Consider the following 19,752-nt stretch of genomic DNA (forward strand, 5'->3'; position numbering starts at 1 on the left):
TGACCAGGTGGGAACCTAGGGTCTGTGGGTGATGGAGAAGATGGCTGACTAGGAGGTGGAGAAGATGGTCTATCAGGCGCCGAAGATGAGGCTGGAGGCATGCTTTGGGAACTAGGTTGCGTCGAAGAAGCAGAGGTCGATAGTGTACTATTACTGGTAGTACTTGTAGTGGGAATAGGGCTTTTAGGCATACTACTACTGGGTTCGCTGCTTGTGCTTGTAGGGTATATGCAGGTCTTACTGCCATTGGTAGGGTTTGTAACTGTTGTTCCACCCATTCCACTGCAAACTGTATCAGAAGTTGATGATGAAGAGCTTGAAGGTGTGGACGATGGTAACTGAGTCGAACCTGGGTTACTTGTTGGCTGAGGGGAACCTGTACCTCCACTTGAAGAGCTTGGTGACTGAGAGGATCCTGAAGTGGTACTTGGCATACTTGTGGATGGACTTGATGGAGAGTTAGAAGTTGGAGTACTGCTTGGTATGCTTGAGCTTGGGGAGCCAGAGGAGCTTTGGGAGGAAGGCGGCTGTGAACTAGGAGCAGTTGAAGATGATGGCATAGGAGTCGAAGAACGAGATGGATCAGTTGTTGGTGCCCGACTACTTGGTAAGCTAGATGTTCTAGAAGGTAAGCTTGAAGAAGACGAAAGTGTTGATGACGGTTGATTTGTATTGGGTGAGCTCGAAGGACTATCTGATGACTTCATAGTAGTCGAAGAAGTGCTCGATGATGGTCCACTGGAGCTACTGTGAGATGGAGTGGACTGACCTCTACTTGAAGAGCTAGTGGCTGAAGTTGATGATGGCCTAGTAGATGGTACTGAATTACTTGATGATGATGCCTGGGTGCTAGATGAGGTTTTTGGAGCGCCAGAAGTTGTTGACGTAGTAGACATGGTAGGTGTCATAGATGTAGTTTGTGATGGTGGCCAGGTTTCAGAAGGTTGACTTCGGGTAGAAGAATTAGAGGATGATTGAGACGAGCTTGTTCCGCTAGAGTTTCGACTATTGCTGCTACTACTACTAGGTGTTGGATGCCTACTTGATGAAGGCTTGGTAGGCTCTGGAACTGATGTAGTTTTTGGAGGCTGCGATGTATTTGTGGTTGGAGACGTCTTTGCTGGAGTCGTCCTTTGCGTCGAGGTAGTGGTTGATGTTTTAGTGACTGTGATTTTAGTGCGAGAACGGGAGGTGGTCCGTGGCGGGCTACTGGGGCTTTCTTTACCAGGAGATGTAGTTGGCTTCACTGTCACTGGTACTTTCACCGTATCTGTTGTACGTAGCGTTGTTGTAATAGGACGCTGTGGTTTTGTAATAGTAACTTTTTCGATTTGTCGAAGAGTAGTGGTCCTGGTATGATTGATGACTGTAGTAATTTGCCTTGTTCTGGTTGTAGTTCGCGTTATAGCCGAGTCATGACAAAACTCGGGGACTTCTTCTTTACAATCCCATCCAGAGCCTTTATGCCACCAGCTGCCATGTTTGTGATACCAATGATGTTTATTTTTTGAGCCATTGTCACCATATGACCAATGTTTGCATTCTTCGTTATGGCCATGGTTGCCATGACCACCTTTCTGTTTATCATCATCGTCATCTTCATCGTCGTCGTCTTCATTGTCTTCATCATCACAATCTTCATCATCGTCTTGATCGTCATCATAATCATCATCATCACCGTCGTCGTCCTCACTTTCACAATCATAATCAATATCGTCACATGATTTGCTTTTCATACATTCTGTAATAGGTTAGCATATGACTTTACGTTTGTCAATGTTTATTTGTATGTACCTGGCAGATCTAATAGTGTTTTTGATTTTTGATTTCCAAGACTAGCAGCATGAATATCAGCTGTCTGTATGTAGTCTGTATGTTGATTATCGAAAACAATAGAAATAACGCGTAGATTATTTCTACAGTCTTCTCGAAGGTGATACATCTTTTCTGAGACAAAAGGCAAGATAGGAACAGTAGCTGTTGATTCCACAATTGCCTTGATGTGACTTTGTGGACCTCGCTTAACATTATAAATTTTAGTGATAGTCTCAGTGGCATGACCACAGGAATCTCCTTTAGCGCCCAACAGCATATAGACACATAGTGCAAAGACGATGGGTATCTTTTGATGCATTTTATGTGATAATGTCGAAAAAAGAGAGAGCAAGTATCGGAAATATAAGAGCAGTTGTCGATTAAATATCTTTTTTTTTTTGAATGAAGCGTAGTAGAAGTAACAACAAGGAAAGGCCTTTCTTTTTCCCTTTTTTAAGAGGCCAGATGCAAAACAAGATGAGAGACATTTTTAACTAGCATTTTCTTTTCTTTCGATAACTCCCCTTTCGTTAAATGCTACGATTGTTTAAGCACAGATAGACTACTTATTCTTACTTATTAGGTATACTTTTAGACTCCAACTACATATACCATCCTACATTAACCCCTGCCCCTTTTCCTAAGGGGAATTATAGATATTATGGCTATATCAGTACCTCATTACCTAAATAAGTTATGTTGAAAACTTAAATAGAGAAGAATGACAATAGGGCCATCCTTAGAAAACAGAAATGCCTCGATTGAGGCGCTAATTTTTAAATAAACGAACCAATACAGTGAAGCATAAATGAAAGGAAACATTCTCCATTGTTAAGAGATCTGCAGTTTAATTTTAATGTCTCTGGTTATGATACTGATGTTATCTACATTTTAGTGATCGAGAAAGAGAGACACTGAATAAAAAGAAGGCACTGCTAAACACTATATGGATATATATGGTGCTGCGAGTGTCTCGTTAAGATTAGAAGGGGGTTTTTGCACTAAAAAAAAGCTTATCCACTTTACCTAAATAAAGTCTTGTATCATTAATGATTCAATATTTCTTCAATTTACATACGATAGATAGCGTCATTCTGTATGCTGATGTTTGAATTCATCATCTTTTTGTTTTAAAAAAAAAAATACTCTAGGACCAATTTTGAAACAAGCTTGACTCAAATATGCCCTGCGCTACTCTTTACTATTCTGACTAAATCCGTGTGTATGCTTCGGCTGCTCAACTTATTTTGTATAGTGTTGTTTACTAAAAAGTGCATGCATTTATACATTTATTAAGTCATAATGGAGGATATTACATTGTAACTTTTTCTTGAATTAGGAATACCTTTTGCTTGTGAGTAACCTTCTGACTTATATTTGGGGCTATGTAATGGTATGTAGCATTCGTCCTGATTGGATAATGGCGGTAGTGCTGTGTACAGCTTGTTTGTGCTTGATTTTAGTTTACTTGGTATACAGAACACATGCATTGTTTGTCCACAGTCTGTAAATGGAATAAATATCAGTCAGTCTATTGCTGCAAACTATTCTTACTTTTATTACCTTGGCAATGTTTAGCTCTTAAACTTTTTCCAATCATTGAAAAACATATGCTGCACATTTGTGCTTTTGAAGGGTATTGTTCACAGATGCGCTCATGTAAGCAAGATAAGTTATTGACACTACTACTCTTTTTGAGTGAACGCTGCTGATCCTGCTTGAAGAAGGACTCCACCCACTTGTATCGCATGAGGTCATATGCGCTCGGTCTATCTTTGGGGTCTTTTCTAAAACAGCTTGTTAAAAACTCTCTTGCTTCCTATCAAACAGGGACAAACCGATTAGCAAATGAAATCATATAAAGTCCATCTATTTACTTCTGACAAGTTTAAATTTTTTGGAATAGGTGGTTCATCGTCTTCTACAATCTTATACATGGCAGCAAATGAATGCATACCAGCATAAGGTGGTTTTCCTGTTAGCATTTCAACAATCGTACAGCCTAGCGACCAAATATCAGATTTGGTAGATGCTCCGGCGAGTTTGATCACTTCAGGTGCCATCCAGTTAGGCGTACCCGCTGGTTCTCCAGTCGTTTCATCATCTTTCATTTTCAGGCTGAGTGAAACTCCAAAATCTGTTAGTTTGAGTCCACCGGTCTTGGTAGTAAGTATATTCGCCGCCTTAAGGTCGCAGTGAATAACCTATTTCTCGTCAGTTGTTTTGCTTTATTGTGCTTGGGGTTGAAAACTTGCCTGTTGAGAATGAAGGTAGTGAAGACCAGATAAGATTTTATAGGTATATGAAGCAGCTAGCTTCTCTGGAAACTTTCCAAAAGCTTTGATGTTGTTTAATAAGGAACCCATTTCTACATATCTTGTAGTAAATCAGAAAAAGTGCATACATTGTATTGCTGACAATGACTTACTCTAGAATAATGTTGATATATACTTTATCTTTTGAGAATCCCTTATATCGCACGATATATTCATGGTTTAGATGCTTGAGAACACCTACTTCATTCTATGTGTTCCGATTAGTGTAACCGGATTAGAAACATGCAAGGCTTACCATGTCATCACAATCCATTTGATTTCTTTTTATTCGCTTAATAGCTACATATTCACCCGTGTCCATGTTTAGACCACCAAATACTTCACCAAACTGTCCTTTACCAATACTTTTTCCTAGAGCCTACGTACAAGAAAGAAATGAATAAAAAAAAAGATTGCACAGATGTACGCAAACATACATAAACAGATTGTGTACCATCTTCGTTTTGAACAGCAATGGCACAGGCCCCCATCTTTTTTAACGACGTCTTTCGATTGTTTGAGTTGGTTTGGTCTGACGTCGGCGTGGATTTTGATGGTGTGGCTACTGGAATAGGAGGAATCGGTAATAGTTTAGGTTCTTCTCTTTTAGTCAATGCTTCTGAAGAGTTCCTTCGTGTGTGAGGTGGCGAAGGAAGAGAACTCTCTGTAATAGTTTGGCAGGATAAAGACTTAACTTGTGATCTGACGTAGCCTTCCTTACTTTTACATATATCTTTCGAAGGTTTTGTCAGGTCAAAGCTAGATGATCTTTTTTTGACTTCTGTTTTTAAAAATAACATATTGTTGCTCTTTTTTTTGGCTCTGATTGTGTTGGGTATCAATTTTCTATCACGCATAATTCTTTGGATTGCTAATAAACAAGTAATGACCTACACATGTGTGAGAATAATGAGTGTATTTTTTTTGGGTGTTATTTCAACCTACGCTTTGCATTCGCTTTCCTTCCAGTAAGTCGACTGTTTGAAACAGGTCGGATGGGGGTATATGAAGCTATTGAGAGTATGAGCATATATTAAAACTATCAGGATACCTTTTTACCCTCTCTGCTTCTCGAAGAAACTGGCCAATGTTATCTTGCTAGACGCATGAATGGTTAGTTGTGTTGAAACATAAGGGTACATCAACCTACGTAGGCAAATTTTGTCTTGCCTTCATTTTTTACTATAAATCCATCAGGCGAAAACACTCGAATCAAGCTAATGTTTATATATATATATATATATATATATGTGTGTGTGTGTATATGTGTTTAATGGAAAGCAATAGTTGAATGAAATCATATACGTACTCACAAAGTATGATGCCATCTTTTAGGATGTCCTGAAGTGAGCCTTCTGGTAACTGTATACGGAGTGTATCTGATATAAACTGTTTAACTTCTTCTTCATCGTTGTTTCGCTGAGCATTCATATTTAATAATAATAAAAGAAAGGTCAAAGAACGCCAAAGAAAAGCAAACGATGATATTATATAGTATGAATAGATCTTAGCTTTGTGTAACAAGCTCTTCAAAAAGCAACCGTAAACAGATTACCGTAAATGGCATTTTGTCTCTGTCAAGGGAAAGGGGGGCTTTGCTATGACTCCTAAGCTGTCATTTCTACCCTTGAATATCAAAAAGTTTAAAAGGTATAGCGACTGTATGAAAAAAGGTTTATTGTTGTAGCTATGAAGCTCAAAAGAAGGGACATGAAACTGTTTACACAGTTTTATATTTTAACTTTCCGCTCTTCCCTTTCTCTCTCTCTGTCTCTGTTTCTATCTGCCTCTCTTATTTTAGTACTACTACACACACCTTTTTTCTCGCACACTCTTTCTTTCTTTACCCATTATGAAGTACGTTTTTGTCTCGGTCCCTGCTTTAGGAGATAAGCAGAATACCTTTTTAAATATCAAGGGTAAACTAGCAGAATATGCTCAAACCTACCATTATACCATCCCCGAATTCAAGGTATATTACCCTTTATATATATATCACATTAAAGCTAATTCTTTTACAAGATTGGTACTTTGGATGCACTCGTAGTTTTATCGGATGACCTCGTTAAATATGACGCAGCATTTGAGCAATCTGTAAACAAGTTGACGGATATATTAAACACTTTGATAAAGGGTCAACAACAACCTCTTCAAGGGTTCTTGTTGGTGAATGACAGTATGAAACGCTAAAGGGCGCGTTTGTATTACCGAGACTAAAAGCAATGTATATAGAACCTTTGGATCAGTTCATTGCTACTTTTCAATGGAACACAATGAAGTATCGTACAGATAAATCTTTGCAGGAAACAACAGCTACTTTAAACCAGGTTAGAGAGAGCATGGAGACTAGTATCATTTTATATTAACAAGACTATAGGAAGTTACTGCGATTGATAATATCATGAAGAACAAGTTGAATACATATACTCAGACGAAGAACGCACTTCAAACATTACAGCGTAAAGAGACGTAAGTAAAGTAGACAAAAAAGATGACACGGAAAAGATTATTAACATAGACTCAAGTGGCAACTTGTCGGTTCGTAACTTGAACGGTATTGTAAAAAAGCAGCACTGTGTATTGAACTCTGAATTCTTGACTACCTTGATCGTTGCTGTTCCCAAGTCACTCTATAAGCAGTGGAACAACAAGTATGAAACCTTGACAGACATGGTTGTTCCTCGTTCTTCCATGTAAGTCAAATATATATCAAAAAAAAAAAGAAGAAAACAAAGCTCACTCTTTACATAGTAAAATAACAGAGGATGATGAGTTTGGCTTATTCACTGTCACCGTCTTTCAGCGTGTCGCTGACGAATTCTGTCACAAGGCAAGAGAGGAGCGTTTCATTCCTCGTGACTTCAAATACAATGAAGATGCTTTACAGACTCAACAAAGAGAGTTGGAGGAAACCATCCAAACTGAACGTGAGCAGCATGCTGAATTACTGCGTTTGGCCAAGACAAACTTTGGTGAAGTCTTTGCTTCTTGGTTACACCTGAAGGCATTGCGTGTCTTTGTCGAATCTGTCCTTCGTTATGGTTTGCCTCCTGATTTCTGCTCAGTCACCATTTGTGTAAGTGCTTTTATGATTGACCACGTCGCATCTAATCCCCCTTTTTTGTGTGTAGCCCAAGCCCAAATTTGAGAAAAAGGTAGACGATGTTATGGTTGCTCAGTATGGTCGTTTAGGTGGTGTCCATGGACAAGCCATCAAACAGGAACAACAAGAAGAAATACTGGACCACGACTTACAATCTGTCAATGATAACAACTATCGACCTTATGTTCAATTTGAACTTGAATTTGATACAGAACGCAAATAATCTTTGCTTATTATTTTTTTTATTGTTTAAAAAAGAAAGAAAATAAAACAAAAATATTACTCTTTTAATATTGAGATGCCATCTGTTGGCATTGTTTAAGTGCGTCTAAATACCATTTACAAGCAGACATATCATTATTTGTTGCATCAAGACATTGAGTAAATGCCTTTGCATCGGCTTCACATGAATTCTTTACATTCTCTGATGATGCTTGGTATGCTTCTTGTTGTTGTACTTCTTCTGGTTGATGACCACCACCAAACATGGATGAAATACCATTAGCCATTGTATGTCCAACAGCAGAACCAACAGCTACGCCTGCCGCAGTAGATGCCACTAGAAAATTATAAGTACTTTATCATTTTTCTCTTAATTATTTACTTACTTTGACCAAATAATCCTGGTTGACGATGCTGCGCTGCTTCAGAAGGCTGTCTTTGTTGTTGTTGTTGTTGTTGTTGAACTGGTGCATGTTGCTGTGGAGGAGGAGCATGGGTATGTGCACTTCTAGTTTGTTGATGAGATGGTCCTGAAGGACGAGCAGGTCTGGCAGCAGGACGGGAAGATCTAGATGAACGAGGCATAATAAGAGAAAAAAAAAGTACTGGTTGTTTCTCACTAGCACGCATGAATTTATATACTATTTTAAACCTCGAATCTGATTGGTCCACTTTTTAAATGCGGGCTAGTACGGAAAACGTATGCGTCAAAAGTAATATGGAACCCTTTCTTTTTTATTCTAGTACATTCGTTCAAATGAACCACACTGACGCTAATTTGTCAAAGCTTGATTTAAAAGGAAAGGCTTCCGAGAATGAATATGCTCGAAAGAAGGTACACGTGTATATGTGTGTGATATCCAAGTTAACAATAGTTTAAGGAACTTGAACAACTCAAGGCGCTGAAAGCATCATTAGAAAAGAAGCAACAAGAGAAAGAACGTCAATGATTAGGAAAATAATATACTTTAATAAAAAATGGAATTAAGCAATAACTGTAGTATTAGTATCATTAGTGTAAGTTCTAGGTCTGAAGCTCATGATGCAACCATCTTGAGGATAAATAGTAGCAAAAATAGATATATCATCACTCTTCTCTGTGCGTGTGTGAGTCCATTCCATTTTAAGAGTTGCTTGAGCAATGACAGCCATCAAGTGCATCATGGCGTATTCTCTTCCCAAACAGTGGTGAGGACCGTTGCCAAACACCATGAAATTCTTGGGATGCTTTTCCGCAGTTCCTTGTGGGCCCCAACGATCGGGATCGAAAGCGTCAGGATTAGGATAAACAGCGGGATCATGAAGGGCAGGGTAGGTAGTAGGGATAACCATGGCTGTATATAAATAAAAGTTGTTGTTAGCTCGCTTCTTTATGTTATCTTTAACAACTTACATTTCTTGGGAATGGTGTAGTTAGGAGTAATGGGCCAATCACGGACGGTTTGATAAGGAACCATCAAGACAGGAGGACGAAGACGAAGGATTTCTTTGACAACCTGACGCAAATAGGTTGATTCTTCCATCAATTCCAACGTTAATTCTTGATCAACATTTCCATTTCTCAACTTCATTTGTTCTTGATAGACCTTTTCCAAAACATCAGGATGATCAGCTAACAATTGGAAGGCCCAGGTGAGAGCAGAGGAAGTAGCATCTTGAGAGGCAAAGAGGAAAGTCAAGATGGTCAAGGCAACTTCACGGTCATCAAACTTTCTTGGTGCAGGCTTTCCAGCCTTTTCGCATTCTACTTCGTACTCGGCCATGGAGTTGATCCATGCGTCCATCATGGATTTGACAGGCTCACCCTTGGCCATACGGACACGACTGTCCTTGATGCATTCGATGAATTGTTGGACAATGAACTTGCGAGACTGAATGGCCTTATACACCTTGGTGCCTGGCAAAGGAATGGGGAAATTGACAAGCTCTAAAGCAGCTGTGATATTAAAGTATTCTTCAGAGATACGAGTGGCTATCTCATCAGACATGTAATCGCCCAAAAAGACACGGAGAGAGGCTTCCATGTTGATTTCACGGAAGCGTAGTTGGTACTGTTCAGATTTACCGTTCAGCGAAAGCCACTCGGTAAAATGCTTTTGATAGACTTTTTCCTGAATGGGAATATAGATACTGAAAATAGAAAATGAGCAGCATTCTCCTTTACTGTTTTTAGTAAGAACTTACCCAAGCGCCTTGCGTGTAAAGAGAACGTTGAGGCCCTTTCTATAGTCAACGTGTGCTTTTCCACTCAAGAATACCCAATTGTCAGCACATAAGATATGCTTCATTGAATCCACAACAGCAGGCTCCGCATAGGCGGGCGCGTTCAGGATCTTTCGACTGAGTTCACAAGTTGAAGCGATAACAACGAACCTGCGGAATTATATAATCAGTTACCATGGTACCCAGGGGAAAGTTTTTTTTTTAAAGTTACCTATCAAATACACTCACACAAGATAGTTCGCCACTCTTCCACTTGCTCATATAGCCTTCAAAGGTAGGATAGAGAGAGTCCAAGAAGGCGCCGATGATAGGGATTTTAAAGGAAGGACCAGGTAAAGATTTTTTCTTTCTCAGGTAGACATATTGTTCGTAAGCAAATAAACCAACGATAGCAGAGCAAACAATGGCAGTTGTAGAAGGTGGTGAATGAAGGGCTTGTGTGACGAACGAATTGATTGCGTTTTTAGCAGATTCGATTGAACGAGGATTAAATAGGCTATGTTTCCCAGTTAATAAATGAAAAGATATGCCATCGTCTGTTCGTTTACCTTGTTGAAGACATTTGATTATGTAAATAAATAAATAGTATATCAAATCAGATTATATCTCTTTTTTTTTTCTGATTTTCTCTCGTCTCTCTGTCTTTGTCTCTGCTCGATGTTTGGAAAAGAGAAAAAAGAAATAAAAAAGGGGCGCTTTTATTTTTTTTAAAGGGGAAAAAAAAAGAATCCACAAAATTTTGGGTACACAAGAATGAAAAAGATTTGAGTTGATTATAAATTACATTTTTTTTTTTTAATCCTTCACTTTCTGTTTCTCCCCCTTGTCGAATCTATTTGTTCCTTATACCCTTGTTTATATACTAAACAAACAAGGCTTTAAAGAGCCTTTTTCATGTTTATTTTAATAGATACTTCATGTCTGCAAGCTTCTCCGATGGATATACTATTCTTTATTTTTCCGTCCAATGAATTACCGGGCAAACTATTATGACGGATCTGCAACTCAAATCATTTGTGAAAACAATAAACAAAGAAAAAAAAAATTTATAGCGTAAATTTAACAAATCAATTGCTTTTATTATCAGTGTTGAACTTTTTTTTTGTACAAAATAAATATTTATAAACATGGCGTATAATATTAAGGGGATATACTCTAGTGTTGAACTATTTACAATTTTCTTAAGCGTATTCAGCACGAAGTTGCTTGGCGACTTCAACCATGTTGGTCAAGGCAGCTTCAGTTTCAGGCCATCCACGAGTCTTGAGACCACAATCAGGATTGACCCAGACACGTTCTTTGGGAAGGTATTGGATGACACCGACGATCTTTGCCTTCATTTCTTCAACACCGGGAACACGAGGAGAGTGGATATCAAAGACACCAGGACCAACTTCTTGAGGATATCCTTGAGTTTGGAAGACTTGAAGTAAACGTTCATCAGACTTGGAGTTTTCAATAGTGATAACATCAGCATCCAAAGCAGTAATAGCACCAAAGATATCGTTAAAGTCAGAGTAACACATGTGAGTGTGGATTTGAGTTTCGTCACGGACACCAGCAGTAGACAAACGGAAACAGGCAACAGACCATTCGAGATAAGCCTCCCAATCAGCACGACGGATGGGCAAACCTTCACGGATAGCAGGTTCATCAACTTGGATACAAGGGATACCAGCAGATTCCAAATCGACAACTTCATCACGGAGAGCCAAACCGATTTGAGTACAAACCTCGTTCAAGGGAAGATCATCACGGACAAATGACCACTTCATCATGGTGACGGGACCAGTAAGCATACCTTTCATAGGCTTCTTAGTCAAGGATTGAGCATAGGCAATTTCTTCAATAGTCATGGGGCCACGACGAGAGACATCACCAAAGATGACAGGAGGCTTGACACAACGAGAACCATAGGAAACAACCCAACCATTTTCAGTAAAGTCATAACCATAGAGAAGGTGACCAAAGTGTTCAACCATGTCGTTACGTTCGGGCTCACCGTGAACAAGGACATCCAAGCCAACCTTTTCTTGGAATTCAACCATCTTCTTCATTTCGTTCTTGATGAAAGCATCATAGTCCGCATCAGATAACTCACCCTTGTTGTGCTTTTGACGAGCAACACGGATTTCCTTGGTTTGAGGGAAGGAACCAATGGTGGTAGTAGGGAAGAGAGGCAACTTGAGCTTCTTAACTTGAGCTTCACGACGGACAGGGAAGGGGTTAGGACGCTTCCAGTCTTGGGCAGGAACCTTGGAGACACGTTCACGGACTTGAGGGTTGACAGTCTGGCTGGAGGTACGACGAGATTCGACAGCAGCAGCGTTCTTGTCCAAAGCTTCCTTGACACCATCAACTCCACCACGAACAGCCTTAGCAATGACAACAATTTCCTTGACCTTTTCAACAGAGAAAGACAACCAGCTGAACAGTTCGGGATTTTGGCTGGCAATCTTCTTTTCATAGCTTGTGGAGTAAGGAGAGTGAGCCAAAGAGCAAGAGGGAGCAACAAAGACACGGTCCTTGCCGAGAGCTTGAACAGCCTTTTGAGCCAATTCAATAGACTTGGACAAGTTGTTGATCCAGACATTACGGCCATCGACGACACCGAGAGACAAGACTTGGTTGTTCTTGAGGAGAGGCAAGATAGCATCCAACTCAGAGGGGGCACGGACAAGGTCAAGGTGGACACCGTCAACATGAGGCAAGAGACCATGGACATTGTCTTCCACACGACCAAAGTAAGCAGCAACAAGAACCTTGATGTTGGTTTGAGACTTGATCGTCTTATAAGCATCTTCAAAGGCAGCTTTGACATGAGCGGGCAAATCGAGGATCAAGGCAGGTTCATCGATTTGGACCCATTGGGCTCCCTCAGCTTCCAATTGCTTGATGAGCTCAACGTACTTGGGGAGCAACTGAGGCAAGAGAGAGATAGTATCGAACTTGTCAAATCCCTTGGCGGCCTTACCGAGGTGGAGGAAAGTGACAGGACCGATCAAGACAGGACGAGTTTCGATACCGAGAGACTTGGCAGCCTTGTATTGTTCGACAGATACAGGGTTTTGCAACTTGAAGGTCTGGTTGGGCTCGAATTCAGGGACGATAAAGTGGTAGTTGGTATCGAACCACTTCTTCATTTCTTGAGCAGGAACGTCGATCTTCTCAGAGGTCTCAGTAGCAGGCTTTTGAAGGCCACGACCCATAGCAAAGAATTGTTGGAGAGGGTCCTTGATGTGTTGGTAGCGTTGAGGAATGACACCAAATTGATGAGCAGTATCCAAAACACGATCATAGAGAGTGAATTCACCAGAGGGAATGTGGTCCAAACCTTCTTCCTTTTGCAACTTCCAGTTCTTTTGCTGAATAGTGAAGTAAGCAGCCTTCAAATCAGCTTCGGAAATCTTGCCAGACCAGTAGGCTTCGACGGATTTCTTGAGTTCACGTTGAGCACCAACGTAAGGGAAACCAAGGTTAGTAGCAAGAACCATTTTTTATATAAATGTAAAGTAAAAAAGAAAAGAAAGTTTGAAACAAAGGCGCTTATTTATATTCGTGTTTTGGTGTTTGCAGAAGGTTAAAGCGAGATGAGATGTTGTTATAAAGCAGCCAATAAGAATCAAACAGAATGCTGTAGACCTGTTTCGAGTTGGATCTCCGTTTTATCATGCAATCTATGATCACTCTTGGCGGCTTTAGTAAATGCAACCATCACTTGAAATACTCGGCCAAACAAAGGGCAGGCCGTTAGATAATCATTCCCCCTTATCATATTCCTTCTTTTACTTTCCTTTGATCTGCTACCTTGTAGTCATGATCGCCTATTAGCCATTGATCCATAGAATAAGGTTCCAACTGGCCAATCAGATGTAGGCATCAGTCGTATTTCATTGGTTGCATGACTTTAGCAATGATCAATACTGGCTGTGTCACCTTTCAGAACTTTGTTTATCATAATATTTAAAACCCTATTCCTTTGCTCTTTTGTCCCTTTAATATGTTGACATTCATCAATGATACATGGTAGTACTATTATTAACATGTTACTATTTATTTTCTTTTTTTAGACAATCATACACAATAAGAAATGGAGAGGAGGGAGGAGGGAATATTAGATCATCCAATCAGATGGTGCTATCGTCAATTGCACCATAAGAAGAATTAAAACTCCATTATGTATCTTCATCATCATCAAAAAATGAAGCATCCGCCTTATCGTCAAAGATGTCCCCACCATCAAACATAACCACCTTAGGAGACTGTGGCGGTGATTGTGTGATGGTAGTAGAACCAAACGAGAGTGAAATGGTTGATTTGGGCTCAGTTACTGTCGGTGATGACATCGATGGGTTTCTTTGAAACACGCCCATCACAGAGCTCCACTTGCTTTCATCCACGATAGGCGTGATAAGTGACATGAAGGTCTTTTTGTTTTCTTCTTTGGCCTCATTAGGCATGATGATCGGCTTGGCTAGCCTTCTTTTCTCGCTTTCTGCATGTAGTTTCAATGTTAACTCTGAAAACAGATCTGAGTGATGGTCAAATAGTGTATGCATAAAATCAAAAGGTATATTGCTATGGAGGGTTGTATATGATTCAGTCTTGGCGCGAAGTATGGTGGGTCCCAAGGACTGACAGATAGTATCTACCACGGTAGGGGATACAGTTTGCTTGTACTTCACGAGATGATCCATTACTGCTTTCAGAGTAAAAAAGTGCGTGCCAGGAAGCGTGGAGATTAGGTTACTAAGTGAGGCCAGCCTTGATTCTTTATCTAAGACACTGTTGGTAACACGTCTTTTTCTTATTGACATTTACTTACTTCCTGTTAAGATTGTGCTGATAGGATCGTACATCTCAAAGGTCATTAAACAATCTGGTAGCTCAAGGAAGTAGTATCGAAGTACAGCAACCAACAGTGCAGGCTCATGCTTTTCTAATCTTTCCACCGTCAGATCATCTTGAGGACCGTTGATTTCCAAACAAGCGGCATGTACTTGATCTAGTGGACAAGGTGTAGACCAAACCTTATCCTTATCTTCCGCTTTTTCTATCCCATTCTGAATCACCTCCAGTAGAATTTTAATAAAGCGTGGTACCTTATCTTCAGATTCTTTACCAAGTTCTTCCAGGGGTATACCAAACACTTGATCTACGAACACATAAGTAACCATAGTGATTTACTTGAACATGCTTTTACCTTGGCCAAGGTCATGGTAGTAGCTATTATATAGAATCGCCTTTGGAGAAAATCCAGATACAGTATACTGTTGTATAATGTATTGTATATCTTGATCTGGCTTGAGAGATTCTTGAAATGCCTTCATATTTTCTAGTTCTTGCTGTTGTTGAGAAGTTGATAAGCAGTCAATGAACGATGCTATTCTCTCCTTTATTTGGTTTATGCGTTTCAATTCTAATTGCTCCATTTCGTTGAAGTGAGCAAACATGGCTTCCTCAATGGCCATGCGCATCTGATCCAATTTTTTCACGTAGGCTCTGTAAATTTCATCTGCCTTTTCCACCTCATCCGTGTTATCTTCTTCAGTCATTGAACGCCATTGATAATAGCATGAAGCAGATGCAGTAAACTTGCTTCCTCTTTGTCCTACAAGTCGAAGTACATTGTAAGGCTGAATTAACTGTTGTCCGACCACATCTGCCATAGCGGGTGAATCTTTGCATTGAGGTAGATTGTGCTGTAACCAAATAGAGATATCTTCTCCTGTTGATGTGTTTTTATAAGTTCCGAGGATAGGCACTTTATAGTCACGCATCGTAATATCCTTCTTCATGCGACATACTAACTCGTTTAGTTCAGTCGGTGTCATGATCTTATTTCCCAATTGAATTGATGTTGCTGATAGCACTAGTTCGTTCATTTGACCGGGACTCTCGGGTAATTTGACAGCCATCTCCTTTTCTCGACATTTTTTATGATACGTATATCTTGCTCTTTCCGTCTCCTTTACGAGCCCATCAAACTGCTTAAACATGCTTTCCATTGCCTGCTTTGAGTGTGCTACGTTCCTCTTGTAATCCTCATGAAACTCTTGAAGTGGCTTCAACACTTGAGTACCAAGGACTGTTGCTGTCTCTCGATGCTTCTGCCCAATATTACCCGTACTTTCCTTGAGCTTTCCAAAGCATACTTTTAATGTAGCTCCCTCATCTCGACCAAACCCTGTTGACTTATAACTGACCTTGGACTGGTCTATCAGCTTAGTTGCATAACTTTCCTCAAGCGCAATACGATCTTTAAAGAAAGAGACTAGTTCCTCGTTTTCAATTTTACTCTGGGTTAGTTTTTGATGAAGCACGCTGAACCCGGTCTGAAAGTCGGGGAGTGTTGATTCTGGCTGTTTTTGAGACCAGAATGAACTCTTGAAATGAGTCATGATTAAACGTAAAGAAAAATAAAGGAGAAAAGGGCTGAAAAATAAAATTCAGTGTTTTCCTTTTTTTGCTCCTTCTTTTGGGCTGCATTTACACAGTGTCTATAAAAAAATAGGATGCGGTCATTTTGATAGGCTTAGATAGAATGTTAAAAGCCTACAGTGAATAGATTCACGTTATTTAGCTCTTCAATTCATCGTTGTACGCGAGCACCGATATGGACACACACAGTTCATGCAGACGACACACTATCAAGCATTAAATTAAATCAACAAGAAGATACTCTTTTCAATTGAACCAAAGAAAGATAGACATATGCTTTAATATTCTTAATAAAGTTGCCGAATGTGTTCTTTATATGTTTTGAGTGTGACACGAATATTTCGGTTAAACTCAATCGCCCTTTCTTTTTTGTTTCCCTTTGCTCTTCTTTCACTTCACTTCTAATGACAGATCCTATTGCACCACACAGTCCCTCTATTTCAGCCTATATGAGTGCACATGAAGGTACGCTAATAGTAAAGTCAATTTTCTATATATATTTTTTAACCAATACAGAATAAAGCTACGAACCTTGCTTATGTAAGATACTTTGGTAAAGTAGATCAGGCAACCAAGGCTACCTTCAAGAGTATCAGTTCAACTCAGTTTACAGTCGAGTACACAACACCTGATGGTACAGAAGGAACGGTATCTATTCCATTTAAGACACCATTGACGAAACGAGAAGATATTCGACCTGTATTAGAGAGTATGGCTAAAGAAGCTGAAAATGCATTAGGATTAGTAAAACGAATATTTCCAAAAAGAGTAATCAATATATATTGATATTCATTTGTATATAGCCAAGCTCACTATCGGGTCCACCACCTTTAAAAGCAATTGCAAAGGCCATGATGGCATCCGTTTATACTCCATCTGAACCTTTGGTGCCCTTGAACAGCTTCTATTTACCTCGACCTGCTACCATGATATCCGTTGGTTTAGCTTTAGGCACTGTTGCCCTTCTGGCATACTCATCAGACGCATATCTCAAACGCCAATTCCCTGCTCAGGTCATGGAAATACGTAATACGATTGGTCAGAAGCAACTTAGGTCGATCATGAATGTCACCATTGCTATCCATACACTTGAAACAATCTACACGTTCATGACCTGTTGGCGCAGAGGATGGTATGGACCGATCAATACTGTCAAATGGTTAATGAGTACTTTTATCTTTGGATTTGGATCTCTTCAGCAATTAAAGCAACATGCAAAGGACGTGTATAGTTTCAAGAATGAATAAAACGTTTATTATTTACTATAATAACGAATGATAGAGAATGTTAAAGATACAATGAACGGAAAGAGATTATAGTACAAAAAGGGTCTTTTTAAGAATGTACACAGGATTAAGATCGAGAAGCTTGAATGGTGAATTGCTTGGATGCATTTCCAGAATCGCCCATGAGGACAATAATGTAAGTTCGTCTCGTTGGAAGATCGCTAGGTAAGGTGACAGTATAAGCACCAGCATCAAGATTAAAGCCACTTGCCAAGTCCCACATGAGATGTTCATTGTAAGGATCATTATTTTCAAGATAGCCCAACTTGATGGTGCCTTTTTGAGTAGAAGGAATAGGAACTTGCTTTTCACCGTCAAAGTAAGTTGTGTCCCACTTGACAACATAGCTGCCTCCTGCTCTCCATTTTGTACCAGAGTTAGGAACGTTAATCTTGGGATTAATAACAATGGCTTGTGTCAAGGCAAAGAAAGCGAAGAGGAAGAGAAGGATGATAGTTTTGGTATTGAACATGTTTTTAGTTTGAATAATGAGGAAAGAAAAACTTTGATTGAAAAAACAGCGTGTATTTATAAAGATTTAAGGCACAAACATGGGCTGCATTCATGATGTGACCTAGTGATCATTCTTTTTTTTTTTTTTTCTAGAGCAAGTATTTTTAGCCCTTTTCTATATTAGTATTCATGATGTAAGCATTACTTTTAAACTAGATTATCCCATTGTTATGTGTGCGTAGATCCCATAAAGACTAATAGCATTACGCTTTTGATTGTTTACTCTTTTATATTTGTTTGCTGCACAAAGAACTCTTTCCTTTCGATAGTTCATTTTATCACATGCTCTATCACTGGTATCATAATGATGTCTTTTTACCACATAACCTGACATTTTGGCTTAACACACAAAAGTATGCTATTCTAAGCCAATTGCCTATAAAAATAAATAAGGGCTTCATTGTTCAAAAGAAGTAAGAAAAAATAAACTAAGCCATTGTTTCTATTATTAAAAATAGTAAAGAATATACATTTTTCCATATTAAGGAAAAAAGGGAAAAGCTGACTGAGATATATCCAGAAACTTCTATCGTTTGACGCGTAAACTAAAGGGACATGTGGCATAAGTTTGAAAATAAGGGAAGTTTTCTCAGGAAGATTTCCCTTATTGTAAAGATGTACTACAGACAGCATCTTATGTGTTGCATAAAATCTCCAATGAAGTGGAGTTTTAACATCATTAAAATAAAAGCTCATCAATTGAATATCTATGATGTTACAGGCTTATTTAGCTTAAAAACGCTATTAACAAAATGATGAAGAGAATATGAATATCCGATACTGATAATCTATGTTTACTACTTACAGTGACTAAAAATAACCAGACGATCTGATACTATAATCAACGGTTGTCAATTCTGAGCAACTTTAACAAGGGTTATATGGATTATTTTTTACTTTTTATTCACAAGACTATAAGCATCGTCTCATTGTGTGCTTTATTGACAAGAAAATCATCCGTCTTCTTCTTTTTTACGGCACAATTGCAAACATTTCTTCTTTTAGGTTTGTTCACGTAGTGCGCTTAGCATTTTTAATCATGAGCCAACAAGGCAACATCAAATCCGAAGTTTAGCTAAAACGGAAGAAATTAACATGACCCCAATTCATTTTTAAGAAACATCAGCCACGGTAGTAAAGAGCGTACAAGAGCATAGCCCGTGCATGTTCTCAGCTCCATAAAGCATTGAACATGGTGTGAAGTTTGGCATTTACTTGCGAAATAACTTACTTCAAAAGGAATACAATAAACAAATGGTATGCTTTACGAAATAGTTTTACATTTCAATCAATATCTCTGACTGATTGTATTTCACTATGATTTATAATCTTTTACCAGGGAATCAGACATTATATAAAAAAAAGCACTATTTAGCTGCTAAATACAACAAAGGGAAGGACGCTGAGTTGCTTCTTGTGAGGCATACGTGTGGAAAACATTATTGCGCAGCATGCCTAAACACTTGAAATACGATATTTCCTTTATATTTGCTTCTGCTTTTATTTACATTTACATTCACATTTGCTTTCACACATATATTGCCTCTCATCCTTTTCCTTTAAAAAACATTTTATTGTCGATCTTCTTTCTTCTTTAACTTACGCGAAAACATCACCCGTGGAGTCATTTTGAAGTACTGGTGAGCCAGTAGTCCGGGCATTCGAGGAGCTTGATAAGGAATTGCCATAGATTCTTTTCAGCGTTAAACGCCCCTCAATCTGCTTGCTGGTTCTTTTGGTTCTCCGACTTCTTCTACAAGCTTGATTAAATGATTCTTTCAAGTGAGAAAAGGATGAATTTCGTTAGTAGAAAAAGTGACAAAACAACCTTACC

General features: G+C 39.1%; 8 protein-coding genes across 8 annotated transcripts; 2 read left to right on the forward strand and 6 right to left on the reverse strand.

The window, feature by feature from the left end:
* Nucleotides 1-2,619: 2,619 nt before the first annotated feature.
* On the reverse strand, nucleotides 2,620-5,692 carry RHIMIDRAFT_266182 (Pkinase-domain-containing protein). The gene is made up of 13 exons (XM_023611882.1): nucleotides 5,440-5,692; nucleotides 5,281-5,347; nucleotides 5,190-5,228; nucleotides 5,076-5,141; nucleotides 4,568-5,020; nucleotides 4,387-4,509; nucleotides 4,244-4,338; nucleotides 4,071-4,191; nucleotides 3,693-4,019; nucleotides 3,379-3,634; nucleotides 3,161-3,319; nucleotides 2,842-3,079; nucleotides 2,620-2,729 (listed from the first exon to the last, which is right to left on the reverse strand). Exons 1-12 carry the CDS (start codon nucleotides 5,559-5,561, stop codon nucleotides 2,991-2,993), a joined length of 1,917 nt encoding a protein of 638 aa, XP_023470176.1. The 5' UTR covers nucleotides 5,562-5,692; the 3' UTR covers nucleotides 2,620-2,729; nucleotides 2,842-2,990.
* A 290-nt stretch (nucleotides 5,693-5,982) lies between these two features.
* On the forward strand, nucleotides 5,983-7,511 carry RHIMIDRAFT_300875 (ATPase, V1 complex, subunit C; the record flags this gene model as incomplete). The annotated part of the gene is made up of 6 exons (XM_023614359.1): nucleotides 5,983-6,102; nucleotides 6,153-6,306; nucleotides 6,363-6,457; nucleotides 6,508-6,599; nucleotides 6,656-6,823; nucleotides 6,882-7,511. 6 exons carry the CDS (start codon nucleotides 5,983-5,985, stop codon nucleotides 7,276-7,278), a joined length of 1,026 nt encoding a protein of 341 aa, XP_023470177.1. The 3' UTR covers nucleotides 7,279-7,511.
* A 9-nt stretch (nucleotides 7,512-7,520) lies between these two features.
* RHIMIDRAFT_198087 (uncharacterized protein) lies at nucleotides 7,521-8,040 on the reverse strand (the record flags this gene model as incomplete). The annotated part of the gene is made up of 2 exons (XM_023606255.1): nucleotides 7,521-7,792; nucleotides 7,842-8,040. 2 exons carry the CDS (start codon nucleotides 8,038-8,040, stop codon nucleotides 7,521-7,523), a joined length of 471 nt encoding a protein of 156 aa, XP_023470178.1.
* A 135-nt stretch (nucleotides 8,041-8,175) lies between these two features.
* On the reverse strand, nucleotides 8,176-10,483 carry RHIMIDRAFT_289265 (cytochrome P450). Its single transcript, XM_023613627.1, has 6 exons — nucleotides 10,227-10,483; nucleotides 9,890-10,174; nucleotides 9,640-9,828; nucleotides 8,849-9,585; nucleotides 8,337-8,789; nucleotides 8,176-8,290 (listed from the first exon to the last, which is right to left on the reverse strand). The coding sequence occupies exons 1-5, from the start codon at nucleotides 10,238-10,240 to the stop codon at nucleotides 8,440-8,442; spliced, it is 1,575 nt and encodes a 524-aa protein (XP_023470179.1). The 5' UTR covers nucleotides 10,241-10,483; the 3' UTR covers nucleotides 8,176-8,290; nucleotides 8,337-8,439.
* RHIMIDRAFT_266186 (cobalamin-independent methionine synthase) lies at nucleotides 10,481-13,230 on the reverse strand. Its single transcript, XM_023611883.1, has one exon. The coding sequence runs from the start codon at nucleotides 13,170-13,172 to the stop codon at nucleotides 10,860-10,862; it is 2,313 nt and encodes a 770-aa protein (XP_023470180.1). The 5' UTR covers nucleotides 13,173-13,230; the 3' UTR covers nucleotides 10,481-10,859.
* A 441-nt stretch (nucleotides 13,231-13,671) lies between these two features.
* On the reverse strand, nucleotides 13,672-16,115 carry RHIMIDRAFT_289267 (uncharacterized protein). The gene is made up of 3 exons (XM_023613628.1): nucleotides 14,882-16,115; nucleotides 14,504-14,833; nucleotides 13,672-14,455 (listed from the first exon to the last, which is right to left on the reverse strand). Exons 1-3 carry the CDS (start codon nucleotides 16,077-16,079, stop codon nucleotides 13,854-13,856), a joined length of 2,130 nt encoding a protein of 709 aa, XP_023470181.1. The 5' UTR covers nucleotides 16,080-16,115; the 3' UTR covers nucleotides 13,672-13,853.
* A 408-nt stretch (nucleotides 16,116-16,523) lies between these two features.
* RHIMIDRAFT_234073 (uncharacterized protein) lies at nucleotides 16,524-17,366 on the forward strand (the record flags this gene model as incomplete). The annotated part of the gene is made up of 3 exons (XM_023608090.1): nucleotides 16,524-16,584; nucleotides 16,643-16,863; nucleotides 16,923-17,366. The coding sequence occupies 3 exons, from the start codon at nucleotides 16,524-16,526 to the stop codon at nucleotides 17,364-17,366; spliced, it is 726 nt and encodes a 241-aa protein (XP_023470182.1).
* Nucleotides 17,367-17,472: 106 nt separating this feature from the next.
* RHIMIDRAFT_181000 (uncharacterized protein) lies at nucleotides 17,473-17,826 on the reverse strand (the record flags this gene model as incomplete). Its single annotated transcript, XM_023605784.1, has 1 exon — nucleotides 17,473-17,826. A coding segment is annotated over one exon (354 nt), but the record flags the coding sequence as incomplete, so codon positions are not given.
* Nucleotides 17,827-19,752: the final 1,926 nt, after the last annotated feature.

This window comes from Rhizopus microsporus, assembly GCF_002708625.1.
Source record: "Rhizopus microsporus ATCC 52813 unplaced genomic scaffold scaffold_2, whole genome shotgun sequence".
NCBI classification, from domain to species: domain Eukaryota; kingdom Fungi; phylum Mucoromycota; class Mucoromycetes; order Mucorales; family Rhizopodaceae; genus Rhizopus; species Rhizopus microsporus.

Coding starts and splice junctions, on each gene's coding strand:
- RHIMIDRAFT_266186 (XM_023611883.1), bottom strand. CDS start 13,172: ATGGTTCTTGCTACTAACCTTGGTTTCCCTTACGTTGGTGCTCAACGT.
- RHIMIDRAFT_289265 (XM_023613627.1), bottom strand. Junction 9,829..9,889: donor TGTGTGAGTGTATTTGATAG/GTAACTTTAAAA, acceptor ATAATTCCGCAG/GTTCGTTGTTATCGCTTCAA. Junction 9,586..9,639: donor TTTACACGCAAGGCGCTTGG/GTAAGTTCTTAC, acceptor TTCTATTTTCAG/TATCTATATTCCCATTCAGG.
- RHIMIDRAFT_289267 (XM_023613628.1), bottom strand. CDS start 16,079: ATGACTCATTTCAAGAGTTCATTCTGGTCTCAAAAACAGCCAGAATCA. Junction 14,834..14,881: donor CTACCATGACCTTGGCCAAG/GTAAAAGCATGT, acceptor ATGTGTTCGTAG/ATCAAGTGTTTGGTATACCC. Junction 14,456..14,503: donor CAGCACAATCTTAACAGGAA/GTAAGTAAATGT, acceptor ACAGTGTCTTAG/ATAAAGAATCAAGGCTGGCC.
- RHIMIDRAFT_266182 (XM_023611882.1), bottom strand. CDS start 5,561: ATGAATGCTCAGCGAAACAACGATGAAGAAGAAGTTAAACAGTTTATA. Junction 5,142..5,189: donor TTCTTCGAGAAGCAGAGAGG/GTAAAAAGGTAT, acceptor TACTCTCAATAG/CTTCATATACCCCCATCCGA. Junction 4,339..4,386: donor AAATGGATTGTGATGACATG/GTAAGCCTTGCA, acceptor CGGAACACATAG/AATGAAGTAGGTGTTCTCAA.